At 42.2% G+C, this 20,260-nt stretch overlaps 1 protein-coding gene across 7 annotated transcripts in view; it reads right to left on the bottom strand.

The window, feature by feature from the left end:
• The window catches only part of AGFG1 (ArfGAP with FG repeats 1), a 36,512-nt gene extending 16,868 nt beyond the window's left edge, over positions 1-19,644 (bottom strand). For 4 of the 7 annotated variants that reach the window (XM_088528502.1, XM_088528503.1, XM_088528504.1 and 1 more), the window contains exons 1-4: positions 19,433-19,644; positions 9,315-9,408; positions 729-844; positions 16-178 (exon numbers count right to left, since the gene is read on the bottom strand). In XM_088528502.1, coding sequence (XP_088384628.1) covers positions 16-178; positions 729-844; positions 9,315-9,408; positions 19,433-19,599 — 540 coding nt within the window. In that variant the 5' untranslated portion in view covers positions 19,600-19,644. The remainder of the gene's footprint in view (positions 1-15; positions 179-728; positions 845-9,314; positions 9,409-19,432) is intronic. The other 3 variants (XM_088528506.1, XM_088528507.1, XM_088528508.1) reach the window with 2 other exon arrangements.
• Between the last annotated feature and the right edge of the window lie 616 nt (positions 19,645-20,260).

Raw genomic sequence — 20,260 nt, 5'->3', positions numbered from 1 at the left:
TCACTGTTTACTCACTTGACTAGGTGTGCCCTTGTTTAAGTGCAGTGCTGGTGCAGCTTCTCCCAAAAGAGATTTAAGTGGCTTCACCTCAGGTGTGCTGCTTGTACTACTAGCAGAAGACCCCGATATGGAGGCATGGACTGATGCCACCACCTTTGCTTGCTCTGGAGGAACATACCTACATTGAACAAGAGGAATTGTTTTTGTAAGTTTAACATGAAAATTTTTGTCCAACATCTACATGTGAAAATTGCTTGGAGATCTCAGCTTTGCCATTTTAACCACTAGTCCAGCAATAAATTCTATCAGTAGTCTGTGAAATAGCTAGGATTTAAATATGTCAGATATATTCTTTAAAATGGGTTAGAATTCCAAACCTTCAAAATTCTATAGCCCTTTAAGACCACATGCATCTTTACTTTGTAATAACAGTCTGCAAAATTTGCTTTATGCTGTTGCCAACGCCACCTTAAATGACTTCTGATCCATCAAGATAAGATACACATTGAGAAATCCTTGAAATAGTTTACCTTCTCCACTTCCTGTGTGATTTATGGACTTTATTCAGAAGTCTCTTTACTTTATATAGCTATGTGATCGAGGTAAAAGGCCACACAAAAGGGAGAGTGATTTTAAGAAAAACATTAGTTAATTTTTACTCCTGATCAGAGAAATAATCTCTATAAAAAACAGTTCTTAAAATCAGAAAAACTTTAGAGCTATCTTACCATCTTTTCTTTTCATATTTTTCCTGTAGAAATTCCTTTACTTTCTGTGGATCCCTGAAGTCTGGAATTGCTGATGATCTGTCATCAAATAGTCCTAGCCAAATCTGTTTGCACACCTTATATTAAAAAAAATACATATATATATTATTCAGACATCATAAGTAAAAGCTTATTTAAATTAAATAAATAAACAGTTAATGCATCAAATCATAAAAATGTATGCTGCACATGAACTGTTTGGATCAGTATAGGGTGCACTAGCTCTATCTGAAATGATTAAAGCTGGGAGACCACTTGTCACTACAGTCCAAGCAAATCCTATCATCCAGCTTCACTGTCAAATAGTGCCCCTGCAAAAAAATTTATAATACATATCCTGGAAGGAGCAAAGCATGTGAATTCCACTTGTAATTTTTAGAAGCCTTCGCCCAATTCCATACAGTTACCTCTATTTGAGAGTTTAAACCGTTTCCCCAGAGCCCCTTTACCAGTTTACTATATCCCAGATGCCAACTTTCAAAATACTCTCAAGCTTTAGTATTTATAACCACTATTTGAATATATGAATTAAAAAAGAAATACTTTACTTAGTGTGATGCAATCCCTAAACTGAATATATAATTTTGATATATTTGATATCATTTTATATACTTTTAATGTGAGCAGTGGTAGGAGAGAAGGGAGGGAAGAAACCTTTTTGGTGGTCTTTCATTTCCTAGTCGTAGCTGTGAATCACCAAAACTTGAACCAGCAAAGTTGCAAGATGCTCAATATGGATTATGTATGGACACCTTTGATTCCTGACCAGGATGAGAGGAAAGGTAGCTTTTTTCAAAGCCAAACAAGACACAAAGCAGATATTGGAATAATTAACATCAGGTTTTCTTCAAGGTCTTAGTATTTTCTCTGCAAGTAGCCTGAAAAAAATCCATCAAAACAATATGCCAAGTATGAGGTGCCTTTTAAAAAGGGACTTCACTGCTTTAAAACAGGTTTCTTTGAGAAGAACATCTTTTTTCCTCCTGCAGCCTTTTCTGAAATAGTCCTGACCCCTCCCTCTTTAAAACTCCTGCAAACATTTGGCTTTACCCCTGCAATAGTGCCAGCTCTGGCTGTCAATTCTGATAAATCTGGTAGATCATTTCAAAGATGACTCTGAGCAACAGAAAGATTAGACAAACAGCATATTTTATGTTTTCTTATGTCTCAGTTTCACATAAACAGCATTTAGCAGTTCCTGTTTTAAGATGCTGGATAGAAGCTGACAATGAGAGTGAGAAACCAATGCTATGATCAAAAGGTAGTTATTAATTAGTAATTTAGATACTCATCTAAAGGTCAGACTAGCAGTGTTCGGTTTAACTAAGCCTCTGAGCTATCCAACAGTTATTCAGCAAATGTATTGCAGAAGAGGTAATTCTTGTGCATCCATTTCAGTTTATATATTTAAAGTCATAACTTGTTGTCTAATAATGGAAGAAATAAAAAAAAAATCCATCTATGGCACAAAATTTACCAAATTCACATGAAGTTAGAAGTGAAGAACTCGGTCAAAAATGTCACAAGCCCCTCATACCCAAGTAGCTAAAAGCACAAGCACTGTTTTAACAAAGTGAGACAATCTTTCATGTTATCTGCATGTCAGCCATATTTCCATATTCAAAATTTGGTGGCAGACACTGCAAGAATGTGAAGGGCTGTAGCAGTATATTGGACTCTCTACACCTATGTGTGATTTTTCAGCAAAAGCAGGAGACTTCTTCCAATCCTTTGCCAGGGATTTCCTCAGCATAATTCCCTTGATTCTCTCTGCAGAGGCAGCAAGATCTGTACTGGCCGCCCTTTCTGATGTGTAACTGTACAAAGTGGCCTGCACACGATAGCCGTGACCTGGGGAGCAAAGAGGTCCTGTCTGCAGCTGATTACAGAACATCGGGTGGCCGGAGCTGGCAGGAGCGGCCAAGTCTGCGCACCTCTCCCCTTCGGACCTGAACACGCTGGGAGGAACAGCAGAAGCACTGAAGGCAGGCAGCAGTTTTGCACAGATTAAGACAGACAGAAGGACCACGTTAGAACAACTAGCACCTGCAAAAACACACTGAGCTGAACCCTGATGATCAGTGTCCATCTGGCCTAAACACAGACTGGCACCTGGGAGGGAGGTCCCCTTTTCCACCCATGTCAGGCCATTACATTCTTTCCCTTTCCTTCTATCACAGAAAACTGCAAGTCAGATCAAAGAAACTCTTTTCAATTATCTTGCTACCAGCAGCACTAAAACCAGCACAGAGATCAGCCCACAGCTCAGTTTTTTACCTTTTTCCCCGTCCCATTCCTCGCTTCATCTCCAGCTGACACAAAGCGGAGCCGTTCTGCTTTCCAGGGGCAATGATGGGGAGCGGGGAGGGGAATGGTAGAAAGATTTGGACAAGAAATCTTCTCAAATAGTCATGGCTCTGCCTGGCCACGCCAGCAGTCTCTAGGCAAAACCGGCAAATTGGAGCCTGGGAGACTCTACATCTACAGCAGCTACACAGGTCGGGAAGGTAACAGTTCTGAGAGTGTGTTCACAGGTACAAGGGAAGATGGTAGCTGTCCAGGCACAGTGTTTAAAATGGTGCTCCATGCAAGCTTTTTTTTTTTTTTTTTTTTTTTTTATATAAAGGAATCAAATCTCTGAACATTAAATGTTCCAAAGTAACCTTCCAGGGGTGTTTCTTGGAGCCACCAATTTCGTTTAAATTCCTAAGCACAACAGTAGTGTAAGTGTGAAACAGGCCTTAAATCACTATTACAGCAGTGATGTTTAATTAATCTGCCAAGCACTCCTTATTGATTCTCTGTAACTGGAAGCAGAGCATCGCTAAAAGGCAAGGGTGGCTCCATGACAACACACGGCTGCCAAAAGAGAACTTAGTTCCACACATCTCAGCAATAAGCTCTCATTTTAATAAGCAGCATTTGACAGCAGTAGCTATGCAAACACTCCTTAAAACACTTACTACCTTAGACATGCAAACTGCAAACGTAGAGATGCAAATTAAATTTCATGCAAGTTTCTTTATATAAAGAGTTCTCATAAGTACAATTTCTTAGAAGTCTTAACTACAGACAAGCTGTTCAGAAAGGCAGCTTTTATAAAGCTTTAATATCCCAAGAGAAACTAATAAAGGGCACAGTTTTGTCTGTGTCTGCAGAGTACCACCCAACGCTTTGAACAGCGGCAGCGGCTACCAGCAGCATTCAGCAGGCAGCAAAAGGCTCATTGTCCTGCTGCTTTGCTGCTGACCTGGCCGCTCTTGCGGGCTGCACTTCTGTTCTAGCAGCTGACTTGACAGGCAGCTCCAGCACTGCATTGATTAGGCCTCGAGCCAGCCATAATATCCAATTTTTCTGCCATCACCCACCCCCAAGCAAACAGCAGTGCACTGTGCTTGTCAGCACGTGGGATATCATGGGATGAAATCAAAGTCAGAAACTCAAATACAGGAAAATACTACTTATGGTTAGAGACAAAAATTGCATGATTATATGCATTTGAACTATAAAACAATTACCTTTCCACAGCCTTAAAATAAGAATTCACTAATGCAACTGAATCTTGTCCAATGGAAAGTTTGTTCTCTGAGTGTAATGATGAAATGTAAAAACCTTGCTGACTAGACCATCACCTTTTTTTTTTTTTATTTGAAAGACATTTAAAATTTACTTTTATGATATGAACATCAAAATTTTGGTTTTTTGTGTCATACAACTTCCAGTGATTTCTAATGGGGAAAGTTTGTATAGCATTCAAACCTTTGGCATTAGGATCCTTGCTTTAAGTCACTCTCCACACATCATAGCTTTAAAACCCCTACATGGATTTGAGAGAACACAAGATATCAAGAGATTAATTGCACGAAAAAGTCAGTGAAAAACAAGAACACCAGACTAGGAACTTCAGTGAAGAGAGTACTTTAGCATAAGCTTCAGCCTTATGTTCTCTCTGGTCTGACTCCTGAACAAGCAAATATACAGTCATTCACAGCATGTGCTGACTTATGCTCAGCTATTACTTATGGGACAACGGGGATAAAAGCACAAGACATAAAAAAAAATAATAATAATCCTGAACAACCTATGCTTTGAGAATTTTGGATCCAACAGGCCAAACAATGCGGAATTTAAACTCCCCTCTTTGCTCCGTAATGATTCTGTTTATTAATTAGACTTGCAGGACCGATTCAGATAATGCTACCACCCCAGTTTCATCTTGGGCTCCCCTGTAACAGAATTAGTCACTCCTTAGTTTTTATAAATGATGCATAAAGCAGCATCCTATCTCATCATACAGCTAAAAAATAAATTCTTCAACCTTCTCACCATCTCTTTGGTCATACTCCGATTCAGTCATTTAATATTAATATTGTTGCTTTTGCCAAAGCAGCACAAATAAGCTTCTGGCTCAAAAGCTCTGTTCACTCACTCAAAGTCTTGCTACAGTATCCCTTTTGATAACCAAAGCTCTACTAAAATAAAATACTCTGCTTAGGGGAGAAGAGCCTGGCTTTGCTGGAGCCAAGAGTAAACATTCGAGTTATGTCGGAGCCCCTAGAAACAGTGGAACATATCCAACAATCCATAATCATTGTCAACTGTCCCTGAATAGTATAATTAGTCCATACCCCACTGGTTCACCAATGAAGGAAAAAAGAAATAAATAAAACAGGACCACCAAAGAGAGCATTTATGTCAGAATGATTTAAGAGTATGCAGTATTTAAAGTCTACTTTTGCAAAAAGGTTAAGAGGAGCAAAACTTCTGCCTGCTCCTACTTCTTTTGCAGAAGCTGTTAAATAACAAGATAAAACAAAGTTTTGCCTAAGTCAGCTGACAATAATAAGCAAGATTAAGCTTTATTTATCCCTGTGAAATTCATAAAGCTCATGAGAATCATTTTACAATTGGTTTTGGGAGGAACAGCACCTGTTTCCTGCCAACAGGCTACAACCCTGCAAGGGACATCAACAGATATTTCCCAAATAGCTACTGGGCAGTTCACATTCAGGCAAGCACAGCATGAAACACAGAATCACAACTCCCTTCAGCCTACTCACCCTGACACAGATAAAAATCCAGAAAGGTAGAAAGGCAGAAACACTGAGTTATCGTAACTTAATACATTGGGGAAACGAAAAATTGGGCCAAGTCATACACTATGTTATAACAAAGTCTTTATATACATTTTCCCTCATATCATTAGTATGAGGAAATCCACATACTAATCCCTGAATCCACACTCAACAGTGAGTTATGTTGAGATTTTTCTTTTTTGCTAGAATTGCATTTACCAATTCTTTTTTTCCAAACATCATCTAGCTTTGTAGTCCTACAGTATGAGCAACTACTTTCGTTTTCAACTTTGCCATTAGGGAATTAAGAACTCATCCCATCCACTACGCATCCTGTACACAAACACACATGCATGAAAAGTTTCAAGTTTAAAATCCTCCCTCTTAATAGCATTTGGTGCTTCCAGGAGTTCCAGGCAGGGGTCAAAGGATGAGAGAAACAGATTTTACTGTTTTCCATAGTTTTATGGCTTTCGGTTTTCTTTCTAGTGATTCGGCAGGGAAGTAAAGGATCACTAAAGAAAAAAAAAAGAAAAAGCACATGCAGACACTAGTAAAGAAAAAGAATCCTGTGGCATCTGTCCAGTTTTGCAGGAAGCCTGAAATAATCTGAGATGGCAGCTGCCTCTATTCCGGTGCTACATATTTAAAACACCAAACAACAGTTAGCCATGTCAGAACTATTTCGCTGATGCACATTTCGGTACGTCTGTGGGGAGCAGCTATGGAGAGCCAAAGGCTGCCTGCAACGCACTAAGTCAGCCTGCTAGAAACTCCTGTTAACACACGTCTACTGGGTAGGAATAACACGGATTCAGTGAGGCCACCGAACTAAAGCTTTGGCTCATGAAGCCTTGTTCTCCGGTACACAGCAAAGATAGTGGGGGAAAGGAAAGCTAAGAACGCTTTTGCTTTTTAAGCTAGGGAAAGAAAGTAATATAGGACAAGTCTGCTGGTAAAAGCTATAATAGACTTGGAAAAGCTACTAGACCTACAGCAGTAGATCATAGAATCATAGAATCCTTAAGGTTGGAAGGGACCTCTAGGGAACATCTAGTCCAACCCCCCCTGCACACACAGGGTCACCCAGAGCACATGGCACAGGGCTGCGTCCAAGCAGCCCTTGGAGATCTCCAGAGACAGAGACTCTACAACCACTCTGGGCAGCTTGTTCTCGTGCTCCGTCACCCTCACTGCTAATATATTTTCCTTAAGTTCCTGCGGAACTTTCATTTCTTGCTTAGACCTGAACATTCCACTGTGTATCCAATGCATAGGAAGATTGTACAGGCCAATCTCTAGTTTAAAAAGCTTTAATGAGATATTACCTTTAAGGAGTCTGGTAAATGTCAGATTAGATTTCTTTGTTGCTCCTGTCCTCCCTACTCCCTCCATATTCTCAGTTTCAAACCAAAAGTAACCCCAGGGTAAAAACTGCAGATTGCCACACAACAAAACTTTTCCAAAACATAACACCACCACAGAAAGAAAGATTTGGAAATAGCTCTGCTATATAAGCAAGCCATAGCTTTGTTTAGCAACTCAGAGCTTCTGATGTCAATATTATTCATCAATCTCTGTAGGTGAAAAAAACTTTTATACTTCCAGCATACCTATCTCCATGTCAGTTTTGGTCCTGAAGCCATAGCTGCTTTCATAAGCACAGAGCCAAGCTAGCAAATCCTGCCGAACGAAGAGCCACAATCAGCTCCTGTGTGTCTGTGCTATTAGTAGCACAGACCACTGTGGCACCACTGCACAGGTCGTACCATCAGGACTCTTGAGCACTCATTTCCTCCTGCCTCTCCTCTTTATTTCTATCATGTAAATACAGCAAAGAAATACTTCAGCATCATTCTCTGAAGAGATAGGGGGATGGGTAGAAATCCTATCGCTCAAACCAACCACATACACAAAAAAAACAAAACAAAACAAACAAACAAAAAAAAAAAACAAAACAAAAAAAAACACACTTTTATCCTTCAAAAGGAAGCCCAGAAGCTGCTTAAAGTAGCAGCTTGAACAAGTTGCCATTTCTTTCCACAAAAGTGAGCTAACCCCAAAGTCAGCAAAAGTGGAATCTGGACAAAGCCCATACCTGGCACAGATTTAAGCAACACCAAGCTATAAATGTCCCCAAATACAGCGAAGATTGCCCCACTTTTGTTCAGTTTATGAGGAACTGTGACATCTATCATTTGCAACTACAAATATTGATTCAATATTACTTTAGAATTAAGGCAATGCACTCACTGGAACAGGCTGCCCAGGAAAGTGTTGGAGTCACGGTCTCGGGCATTGTCCAAAAAATGTGTAAATGAGGCACTTAGAGACATGGTTTAATAGACCATGGGTTGATGGTTGAAGTTGATGATCTTGAAGGTCTTTTCCAACCCTAGTGATTCTATGATGCCAAATATCCCCAAATTGATTTAGGAGAACATCTTATTTATGAGGTAGCTCACTCAAACCATTCCAGTCCATTAATTGGACGAGTAAGAATAACACCACCAAGACCCCTGCTACCAAAGCACAGTATACCATTCTAAATATCTGTTACATGTTTTTACGTTGATAATAAATGATACATAAACTACATCACTTCTGATGCTGGCAGAGTCAGGACTATAACCAGAAGGAGAAACAGACTTATTGACTGAGCAGGGATAATTCAAGTTTTCAAGCAACAGTAAGGCAAGCTGGTTGTATTTCTTAACTATTGCAGAATCAGGAGAAATTGACATCTAAATAAGATTCTTTTTTCTGTACAGATCTGAAGTTCAAAATGAAGGAACTATCCGCTATCAGTTTTTTTTTTTTTTTTTTTTTTTTTTAAACTATTTCATCCTCAAATTGAGGAGTGCAATAGCCACATGCAGAGTTGGCATACTCTGTATGTCAGAGATTTACCGGGGCTTTCCTTTTCCCCCGGGTGGTGGCGGGGGGAATGCTCACAACACACACACACAGGCACTTGCTTCTTCAAAGCTGCCCCAAGCTACTCTAAACATACAGTTGCTCCTAATTTCCCTCCTTCCTCTTTTCAAGGACCTTAAGCAAAGTGACATATATTCTTCAAAGAAAGAGGCTAGTGACTTTCTGACACCTACTCTGTAAAAATACAGCTACAGGCAAGAAGTTTCCTTTAGTCACAGAACAATCTTTCAGGCAGCACTGCTGCAGCCACTATACAGGCAGATGCGCACTGCTTGCCTTGTGCAAAAGCAAAATGCGACCCAGCTCAGAAGCACTGATCATATGAATCTAGATAGTCTAGGCTGTGAAAACAACACACAAGAAATACTATGATGACATCAGCCTAAGTGAAATGAGAACATTAAAATGATCGCTTCAAAAGACTGGTGGCTTCTGTCTACTCCTTGCTAGGGAAAAAAAAAATGGGGTAAGTAGTATTTCAAAGTTTGATATTAAAATGCTGCCACACACTTGATACTTTTCATTTAATACTTACTTCATTTCCATGTTTCTGCAGAAATTCTATTTCCTGTTGTGTGAAAGTAGTCATTGAAATCGACTTCACTCTGTGGGGTGGATTCAGGCCCCGCCTAAAAGAAGCAAGAAGCATTTAGTCAGTATTCTGGAAAACTGTCATGATACAATCTCTTTTAAGCTACAAACACAATTAAGTCAGTTTTAATATAAAGACTTGCCTCTGGAAATTGCAGTAATTTTGGTACTGTCACACAACTTAAAGGCTATATGCAAACTCATCTTAGGGTAAAATTTAGTGTGCAAAGTTAAGGAACTGAATTTTAGATGAGACCAGTGTTTATAGTGGTGCACACAAACTAAGTCTGGCCCTTCCTGTGCAAGTTTATGTACATATTATTACACCTTTTAAAACACTCATGTACCTCCCTAAACTTGTTCACCCTCACTTGTTCATCTCTCAGACGACCTTGTGTCTCTGTATAGTTTTCCTTCCCTTTCCTTTACAGGGACCTATTCTCATTACAATTTCTATCTGACCATTAGATTTCTTAAACTGAATTCCCCAGCCCAGATTCATTTTTCTCTCTTGCTTTAACCTATCTTTCTGTTAGCTTCCAGCATTTTTTCCTCTATATTATCTTTGCCCCTCCTTCCAGATCCTTCTTTTTTCACCAGCTCAACACTATGCAAGTAACAGTGGCAGAAGCTAAAGGAAAACGTTTCTATTGTGCTTGCAGAGGACAGCTACCATTACTAAGGCAATAGCGCCAGGGTTCAGTGGCTCAGTCTTAAACGAAAAATTGGCACCAGTCTCATATCCACATCACACAGGCTGACAGAAACTCAAGTCAGTCTTTTTGCCAAAGCCTTACTTGTCAAACCTCATTCAGTCAAAACTTGTAAGCATAGAGGAAAAAAAAAAAACAAAAAAAAAAAAACAAACTGCTGGGCAACAGTGCCAGTTTAAAAAAAAAAAAAAAAGGCTGCTCAAACTTTTTATTTAAGTATGTGCTAACTACCATTTTTGCCCACAAATATTTCTAATTAATATCTAACCATGTTTTTCTCTGTGAAATCAAGGACATTATACCAAACATATACTAAACAGTAGAAATACTAGGCACAGCAATATAACTGTGTTAGTTAAAACACTCAGGTTAAGCAGCCCTGTGTTTATGTGATACCATCTTAAAAAAAAATAACAACATACAGTGCTTTGATATCTCATAGCTACATAAAATTGTGTGGTTATGTATATGAGAAGAAAGTTTCCAGAAAAAGAGGTTGAGGGAAGCTTTCCAGGAAAGCAGCACAGAGCTAACAAATTACTAACAAAACAACGATAAGACTTAGCTTTATTGCTTACATTTGTTACCTGGCATTAATTATAATCTTGGTTGAGAATGCCCTTAGGAATGCAAGTCACTGACATGTAATTAGAGAAGGCTAGTAGTTTTCTTTAATACTCCCTACTCTCTGTGACTATTCCAGGAATGCTAACTGTAAATTGAATTATTTTCCATCAAAACAGGGGATGAAAAAAAAACTGTTGCAACAAAGGTTAAAAAGATCTTAACCTTTACAGTCATTGCTGAATTTTTAAAAAGAACATTTAGCACTTTGAACTTCCAGTTAGGCAGATTACATGGAAAAATATACATACTTGTTGTGACTTGATCTTTGCAAATTCACCTTTGTCTAAATTCACACCACACCTATAAAAAGAGTTCAGTTCTGTTCCTCTCTAAAAAAAACTTGTTTTCACTTTTAAAAACCATAAATTAAAACATGGGCACTATTTAGAAAATTGATCAGTACATTTTAGGCCACTTTCAATTTATAAAGTTTTAAAAATCCTTGATATTTGAAGCACTTTGAAAACAAACTCACTGTACTTTGCCAGGAAATTCAGTGAAACTGACTGAAACTACCCTGAAAGCAGAAGTCATATGCAAACCTATCGGCATAAGAATTACAAGTTCACAGAAAGTTATTTGCTTAAGCAAGTTCTTCAAATTTAAGTGTCTAAAATTAGACTATATGGCTGAGCAGCTCAGCTCAGTTCTTGCCTCAGCAAGAGGGCAAAAGTTTTATTAAGTTCTGTGAGAAAGACTGAGGTAACTTGCTAATTCTACTTATCTTTTCAGTAAATGAACTTCTCAAGATGTCCAACTTTCACATTAAACCAAAATTAATAATCCAACTTCTTTCACTGAATCACCAGTTAAACGCATAGTTTCTTCACAAATAACTGAAGTATAGCATTACCTATTTTTTTCCTCAATACTCATGTTAAAATGTATTTACTTTAAAGAAAAATCTTAACAGCTTTATGTAGCTAAAATCCAGGGAGTTTCAGATCTACTGTTGGTTTTAGCGTTTTCTTTTTTTCCTTTAAACATAACATCTTGCTCGGTGTGTGTACAATTGAATAATTACTTTTCACTAAGCCACACTATAGAATCACAGGCTAAAGGCCAGCACAGTGAAATCCAGCTGACGCCTCACATAGTTATATTTCATTAAATATTATAGCACCAGCACTGCCCCTTGCACTCAAGCTAAGTAGTGTTTCCATCTACCTTGGTCTGTTCAACTTAACTGTTCTCTCACTGAGGAACTTTCACAGTTAGATTGCTATAAACTAGGAAGGAAATATGCCCTGTTTCTACAGTGCGGGCCACAACACAAGAGTGTCAGATATCTTGCATGATGAAAAAGAGGATGTGGCCCCACTAGCGATTCAGGAGATTCTGCCTTCTAGAAGACAGGAAATTTTGAGCATGACTTTAATGCTCTGCATTGCAAAGTTAGCAACCAAGCTGCAGTGGTTGCAGTATATGACTATTTTTTGAATGTTTAAGATGGAAAAAGGAGGAAAAAGGCCTCCTACACAAAAGAAGAATACAAAGTCATACTGCAGCATGCAGTGCAAGACTAGAGGCTGCATTACACAGCATATAAATACAACCCAGAAGACACGCACAAAGTTCTTTAGCTAAACAACCACACTTAGATTCTACCATCAGGAACAGCTTAAAAAAGGGAAAATAAAAACATACACACAGTGCAAAACAGCAAACACACCCACGCGCCTCTTTTTATGCTTTCCAACTAGCATCAGACACTCAGTTGCATTAGCCCCATCAACTAACTAGATCCTCCCTAAGACAGCTGCAGGATTCACGAAGCAGAACTCCAGAACCAAACTAAAGCTACTCTTCCTTCAAAATCCTATATTTTACCCTTCCTTAGCTATAGAAATACTTTTGACTCAAACGATTCACAAACAACTTGTCTGCATACGGAGGAAGCTTACTGGTAGGCAGCCAAGTAAAACCATCCCTTACGAGGAGATAAACCTTATTTTCCCACAGGAGAAACAGATCTAACTCCTCCGCTGTTTCTTCTCATCTATCTGTCAGGTGCTTCACACGCTGCTGGTGCTTTACTGTCTCCCCTGTCAAGGCAACAAAATGGATGAGTCCTTAGGCAAGAGCAGTAACACACAAATTTTAAGAGTAGCACGTTCTCCTCACTGCAGGTAGTCACCTTCTCACAAGGCTGCACACACACTGGCACTGGCCATCTGTGACCTGCACACGCACAGCAGTAACAGCAACAGCTGCCACCAGAGCACTGCCCTGGACCCCAGCACTCGCTCACGTGAGGCTGCTCTGCCAGCCCACGCTCCAACACCCCTCACTTTGAGTCCACTCCTATTGGCAAAACTTCTTTAGAGGTAGCAGTCATGCCAGGGTAAGTGCACTGAGCCAGAGCCTCCAGCTACGAGATTGTCCTCTGCTGGGCTGCTCCGAGCTGCCAATGGCGCTGGTACGCTACCAGAGAGCATCAGAGTAACTACTCTTGCTAAAATCCTATGCTTTTGCAACCACAGCGCGCTTTAAAACCACCGATACAAGATTCTGAAGCCCAGCAACTTAAACATTAAGATTCAAAACACTAGCTATGAGCACTGAGAGTTTGTTATTAGTGTAATTCAATAGCAAATTATAGTTGAACTTGTGACTGCTGGCAGAGCAGAGAACAGGCATTCCTGTGTTCACCTCAAACTAATGTTTGCAAAGCATCAGCGAATGCTGGCCAGGGATGGCAGGAGAAGAGGGAGAGAAAAAGTGGCTACTGTGGAGATTAAGGGTCATTTCCATGAGAGAGGTGATTCAGCCCCCCAGTGTTACCCCATTTCAGATTCTAGCATGATTTCAAGAAAAATCTGATCTGCTGCGCAGCAGGAAGATAGTGAGGCAAGTCAACCCCGAACCAACATAGAGCACCATCATAGAGCGATGTTATCTCCAGGTATCTGAAAAGAGCCTTTTTAAAGCCCCCAGGGTCACAGTACCCTTTTTTGTTTCTAGGCTATTGCTATTACAGGAAAGAAAGTGTAAGCAGTGGACTGGCCCTTCCTAATACTTGCAGACTTCCCTGGAGACCCTCTACCATCTCACAAACTTACTATTTTTAACAGCAAAAACCTCATATAACCTTGTCTGTGCTTCTAAATATGTAACATTTTTTTTCTTTTAAACAAATCCTTCCTTTCTCAGCTGCATAATATTCACTGAGGTATAGACACTTCCCTAACTCTCCAGCAAATACACTAAATAAAAACCAAAGAAATATAGCCACATAAGGCCTACCCTAATGAAGACATACATACATATATATACTCATATGGAACCATTTTCCAAACATGTGCCTAAGAAGGGGGATGGGGAGGGGGAAGGATTTGAATGCCATGTCAACACAAACTGAATTAGCTTTGCTTCAACATTATGTATACAGAGCATTTCAATTTCTGCAATAATTGTGGGGGGAAGGGGGAAGAAGTGGAGGAAGGAAAAAAAAAAAACACACACACAATAATATGCCATTACATAAAGATATATGTAAAAGATACATATTTTTACACTTGTTACTGCTATCTGCCATCAGATATTCCAATTTGGCTGACAGAATTCCCTTATCCAGGAAACAGCAACAAAATATTCTAAATCTTTGTTGCTCCTTACCAGCACAAGCCAGTAGTAGGAGCACACGAACGAGATACTTCCTTAGAAACTCCAAGAGAAATAGCAAGTTACCATATAAAATCATATTTGATTTAACCCTGTCTATACAAATCGCTAAGTTCCTAATAGTATGAAACTTACAGATGTGGAGTCTTTCATCAAACAGAAATTTGTCCACTCAGGAATCATAAAATATGCTAATTTATGAGAGCTGGGAGCTGCCTGATGAGCAGAGGCACAGAAGTGTTTGAAAGCCAAGATGCTCAGGTCGCAGAGAAGAGAGGCAGAAGCGTGTGATGAAACACAGAGGAAGATGCCACTGACATACAGTAAAACCAAAACCACACTAGACATGGCTGCCAACATAAACCTCTGGTTCAAAGGATTTCCCCCAAACCAGAAGAACCCTTCTGCCAGACGAAAACTGGAATAATTCATCTAGATATGGTTTTGGTATATAAAAAGAAACCTTTTCCTTTTGGATTACAGTACTCTTTGACCTAATGCTATAGCAATTGTTGGCTGCCCCCTCCCACTCTTGGGGAAAAAAAAATGGGTATCTATTTCCACAGAGCTTACGTTCTTGTCCAACACCTGAAAGCAGAATTATGCGCAGCGTGCATGGTGCTTGCTTTCTACATGAGAGGAATTTAAGCAGAGGACAAGCAAAGGTATTTTAAGATGAAGCCACCATCCAAAAACTTTCTTCTACTTGCTCCATTTTACATAGCTCAACTTTTCCTCTGTTCAACCCAATCTAGTGAGAGAATTTAAACTTTTGGTATCATGGAAAACGGCCTCCTACAGTATTCATACTTCACCTTAAAAAGACACAGACAATTAAAGTCAGATACCGAATTTTCATAATAGTCTTTTTTTTTTTTTTTTTTACTGCTTTTAGCAGCACTTGAACCAGCCAATCAGTCCATTTGGAGGCAGCTGAGGAAAAAAAGTAATTTTAAAAAACTATATCTAGCAATATTTAGTGTTTCTATCTTTCTTTACACATAAAATACTTAGTGATAAACAACCATGAAATGTGAATGAAGGCTTTGGGTTTTTTGTTGTTGCTGTTGTTTTGAATAAATTGTCCTTGACAGGATGATAAAAACACTTCAGAAAAAAAAAAACTGCAAAAAACTATAAGCCAGGCATCAGAGTTTGAAAGTTTGGAATTAACTCTATCTAGAAGAATATGCCTCTCTAAGGAGATACTGATGTCATCTACACCAATGCACGTAGCACGGGCAACAAACAAGAGGAGCTCAAGGCCACAATGCATCAGCAGAACTATGGCACTGCCGCCATCACTGAAACGTGGTCCCAACTGGAGTGTGGCAGTGGATGGCTACAGGCTCTTCAGAAGGGACAGGCAAGGAAGAAAAGGAGGTGGGGTAGCGATGTACGCCAGGGAGTGTTTTGATTGCATGGAGTTCCAAGTGGGTGATGGAAAAGCTGAGTGTTTATGAGTCAGGATCAGGGGGAAGACCTGATATCCTGGTGGGAGTCTGCTACAGATCACCCACCCAGGATGAAGAGACAGACAAGGCATTCTACAAGCATCTGGCAGAAGTCTCACCATCAGCTGCTCTTGTTCTCATGGGGGACCTCAAGCTACCAGATGATTGCTGGGAATACAAAACAGCAGAGAGGAAGTAATCTAGGAGGGTCGTGAAGCGCGTGGAAGGCAACTTTCTATCACAGCTAGTGTGCTACACAGACTTCAGGAAGGTCTTTGGCACAGTCTCCCACTGCCTTCTCCTGGAGAAGCCGGCAGCTCATGGCTTAGACAGGTGGACTCTTCGCTGCGTGAAGAACTGGCTGGATGACCAGGCCCAAAGAGTGGTGGTGAATGGAGTTAAATACAGATGGTGCCCGGTCATGAGCAGTGTTCCCCAGGGGCCAGCGTTGGCGCCAATCCTCTTCAGTGTCTTTATCGATGAGCTGGATGAGGGGATCAAGGGCATCCTCAGCAAATTTGCGGATGACACCAAGCTGGGAGGAAGAGCTGATCTGCTCGAGGGTAGGATGAATCTACAGAGGGATCTGGACAGGCTGAGACCAACTGCATGAGGTTCAACAAGGCCAAGTGCCGAGTCCTGCACTTGTTGGTCACAACAACCTCAAGCAGCGCTACAGACTTGGGGCAGAGCAGCTAGAGAGCTGCGTGGCAGAAAAGGATCTGGGGTGTTGGTCGACAGCCGGCTGAATGCGAGCCAGCAGCGTGCCCAGCCCAGATGGTCAAGAAGGCCATCAGCCTCCTGACTTGCAACAGGAACAGCACAGTCAGCAGGACCAGAAAAGAGATCGTCCCCCTGTGCTTAGCGCTGGTGAGGCTGCACCTCAAATACTGCATTCAGTTTTGGGTCCCTCACTACAAGGACATTGAGGTGCTGGAGTCAGTCCCAAGAAGGGCAATGAAGCTGGGGAAGGAGCTGGTGCACAGACCTTACAAGGAGCAGCTGAGGGAGCTGGGGTTGTTTAGTCTGGAGAAGAGGAGGCTCAGGGAGACCTTATCGCTCTCTGCAGCTACCCAAAAGGAGGCTGTAGCGAGGCAGGCATCGATCTCTTCTCCAGAATAACTACGGATAGGACAAGAGGAAAAGGCCTCAAGTTGCGCCAGGAGAGGTTCAGGTCAGACATTAGGAAGAATTTCTACACGGAAAGAGCAGTCAAGCATTGGAACACGCTGCCCAGGGAAGTGGTGGAGTCACCGTCCCGGGCAGTGTTCAAGAAACATGTAGATGAGGTGCTTAGGGACATGGTTTAGCAGGTAGGCTGTTGAAGGGTTTACGGTTGGACTCGATGATCTGGAAGGTCTTTTTCCAACCACAATGATTCTGTGATTCTAACTACCACTTATCATCATTAATTGAGCTACTGCACCATATTTTGCATTGAGCACTTAAAATCTGAAAGAACTGGTTTAGTAGAATGGAAGAATACTTCCTGTATCAAATTATAAAATTAATATAGGAAGCAACGTACACTGGTCAGAGGGCACACAGACAATATTATTATTAAAGCCTTACAGGAAAGCAAGTGCAGTGAGGTAGAACACGAGCTGCTGTGAAGAGCTGCAGAAGCAGCGGTACTTTTACACCTTTACCACTACATGGTTTCTTTCCAAGTCACTCTTCTTCGGTGTAGAATTCTACAGTGAAAAGCGTTAATAAACAAATTGTACACACAACTGTCCTGACAGAAGTACCCCTAGGCTTTAAGGCTTGAAGTGTTAAAAATCACAGTTTTTAGTTTTGAAGTAAGCATGACCTATCCCTGCACTATGTCTCACAACTAACAACGAGAAAAAAAAATCCCACTGGCAAGGTTCTTGGGTGTTAACCATTACACCTGCCATTACACCTGACCTTGCATGCACAACCTAGGAAGGCATTTACAAGGCAACGGGAAAGAATGAGCATAAAAATATTTCAGAATAAAACTTTAAGAAGTCCTTTCAGTGGCTCTTTACTGTAGCTCTAAGTGTAGGTGTTACTAGCTGTAACAAATGAAAGCGTTGTATGCCTATAAAAAAAAGATTTTTTTTTTTAAACAGCATGTTTAGAATAAAAGAACTATATATGTTTTCTCGCACTGAGTCACAGACACCTCATCCAGAGGAAGGCTCACTCTCTTTAGGCATGGTAAACCCCTAAAGGACGACAAATTTAACAGCAGTGACAGGTGTCCCCTGTTTACTGATTGCTTCACTGCAGGCACATCCTTTACAGTATGGCAAATTTGACTAGTAGACCGAGTATGTAAATTGACCAAGCCCAGATAAATTGATCAAGTCCTCTCAAACTCATGCTAAATATCTCAACAAAACTTGTGCTGTATTTGCCTATTAAGCCTGTAAATAAGAGAAAGTAGACCATGGCATAGTTTTGTCATGCTGTCAGTTTAACCAGGAGGAACATGTGCAACCATTAAATAAGCTCTGCACAGCAGCTTAAAATAGTTTCACATGCCAGCACAAATAACAGTTTGCTAATAGAACAAACAATAGCCAGAGCTGGCCGATTAAGTACCACATACATGTCAAGAGCTAAACTCTATTTTCATTCCACAACTTGAATGTTTTTTATACCTACATCAAGCCCATTCAGAAGTCTACAAAAATACAAATAAAAAAGGAGGAAAAAAAGATTAATTACAACAGCAGCTTGTTCCATGTAAATTCAGCACGATACTAACGTGTTCACTTTGTTCTATATTCCTATATAGTAGGCAAATTTGTTCTAAAACAGCATCTGCTGGATAGTTCTTCAGTATGTCTTAAAAATGGCCTCAAAATTAGCTTAGATCACATGTTTCTCCTGAACTCAGACCCTTACAACCACTGATGCACATTACCTGGCCTATTAATTATTACCCAATTTACCCATTCTTTCGTTTTTCTCCATCCCACAAGCACAACTCCACAGGAAAGCAAACAGATTTTGCTGTGCAAACAGTAACAATGAAGATAGCAGGATTCCTGCCTGAGCTGCATGCACGCACCTGCTTCCCTAGGGAAGCACAGGGACATGCGGATCCTGAGGGCTCCAGTTCTACACACGCTGCTCCAGCACAGTGGCGCAGGAGGGAGGAGAAAGAGAGGGAGGCCCATGCAGGAATGAGGAACAGGAAAAATGCAAGTCTATCAGAGCCAAACCCATTTCTTAAAGATAATGTCCAATTTTGCAGGAAGTAACAAACACAAGGGAGGAAAAAAAAATACCATGACATTTTCCTATTGAGAACACCGAAGAGCCCAAACCAAGAAATTTATAGAGCTGTTTCACAAACTATTACCGAGCCTTATCCGACACCTTAAGAGCTGTGTTGGTGGATGACATTAGCGTTAATTTAAAAATAAATAAATAGATAAATAGAGAAGGCCCAAGGAAGGCAGCCTCTGCACCCCCTCGGCTCAGCCCGCGCTGGCTGCGGGGCCTCGTCCCCCTCCCGCCAGGCTCCCCAGACCCCGTCCCGGGCCGCGGCTGCCCCCGGGGCGGCGGGAGGCACCGGTGCCTCCCCGCACCGCCTGCGGGAGGCGGCTGGGCGCAGGCCGCGCTGGGCCCCGCCAAGACCCGGCCCGCGGGCGGGTAGCACTCACAGGATGCCGGAGCAGGAGGTGCACACGAAGCTGCCCACCGTCATGTCGGTGTAGGTGGGGCCGCGCTGGTCGCAGTCGAAGCACTTGCGGTTGGGCGGGAGGCTGCTCATCTCCCGCAGCAGCTTCAGGTGCTTCTCCTCCTGCTTCCGCTTGGCGCTCGCCGCCATGGCGCCGCCGGCGAGGCCCCGGGCCCGCGCCTGCCCCGCTCACACCCAGCAGCGGCCGCGCTCCGCGGCCCGCCGGGACAGCGGCGCCCGGGGCTGCGGCCGGGAGCGGGGAGGGCAGCGGGGGCGCGGCGAGGCACCGCTCGCGCCGGCCGCCGGCGGCAGCGCGGAGCGCGCCGGCGAGGCGGAGGAGGCCGGCGGCGGCGGCAGCGCCAGGCCCGGGGCGGCTGAATGACGAGCGCGGGCGGAACCTGCGCGACACCTTGACGGGATGAGACGCGGAGATGGCGGCGGCGCCGGGCCCGGAGGCGGCAGCGCCCCCTGGCGCACAGGAGGACGCGGCGCGGCCGCCGCTACCTGGCCTGACCCGGCGGGGCGGAGCGGGGCGGGGCGGGGCGAAGCGGCGGCCGCTGCCGTGGCGCCGTTAACGGTCGGCGCCAGTAACGGTCCCGGGCGGCGCGGGGGCCGCCGGGCGGGGCCGCGCCCGAGCCCTGGCTCTAGCAACGCGCCCTGCTGCTCACGGAGGTGCGGAGCCGCAAGGAACGTCTGTCCACGGCGCGAACTGTTTTTAAGGAAAAAACAGTATTGAACAGAGTTTGTTTTGTTAGTGATCTGATTTGCAGAACTGCCTAGCAACACCGTGCGATTAACATCTTTTCAGATT

The sequence above is a fragment of the Tinamus guttatus genome, unplaced genomic scaffold, assembly GCF_059628265.1.
Source record: "Tinamus guttatus ecotype Peru unplaced genomic scaffold, ASM5962826v1 Tinamus_guttatus_pri_ptg000311l, whole genome shotgun sequence".
NCBI classification, from domain to species: Eukaryota; Metazoa; Chordata; class Aves; order Tinamiformes; family Tinamidae; genus Tinamus; species Tinamus guttatus.
This window is presented reverse-complemented; position numbering and strand designations above follow the sequence as displayed.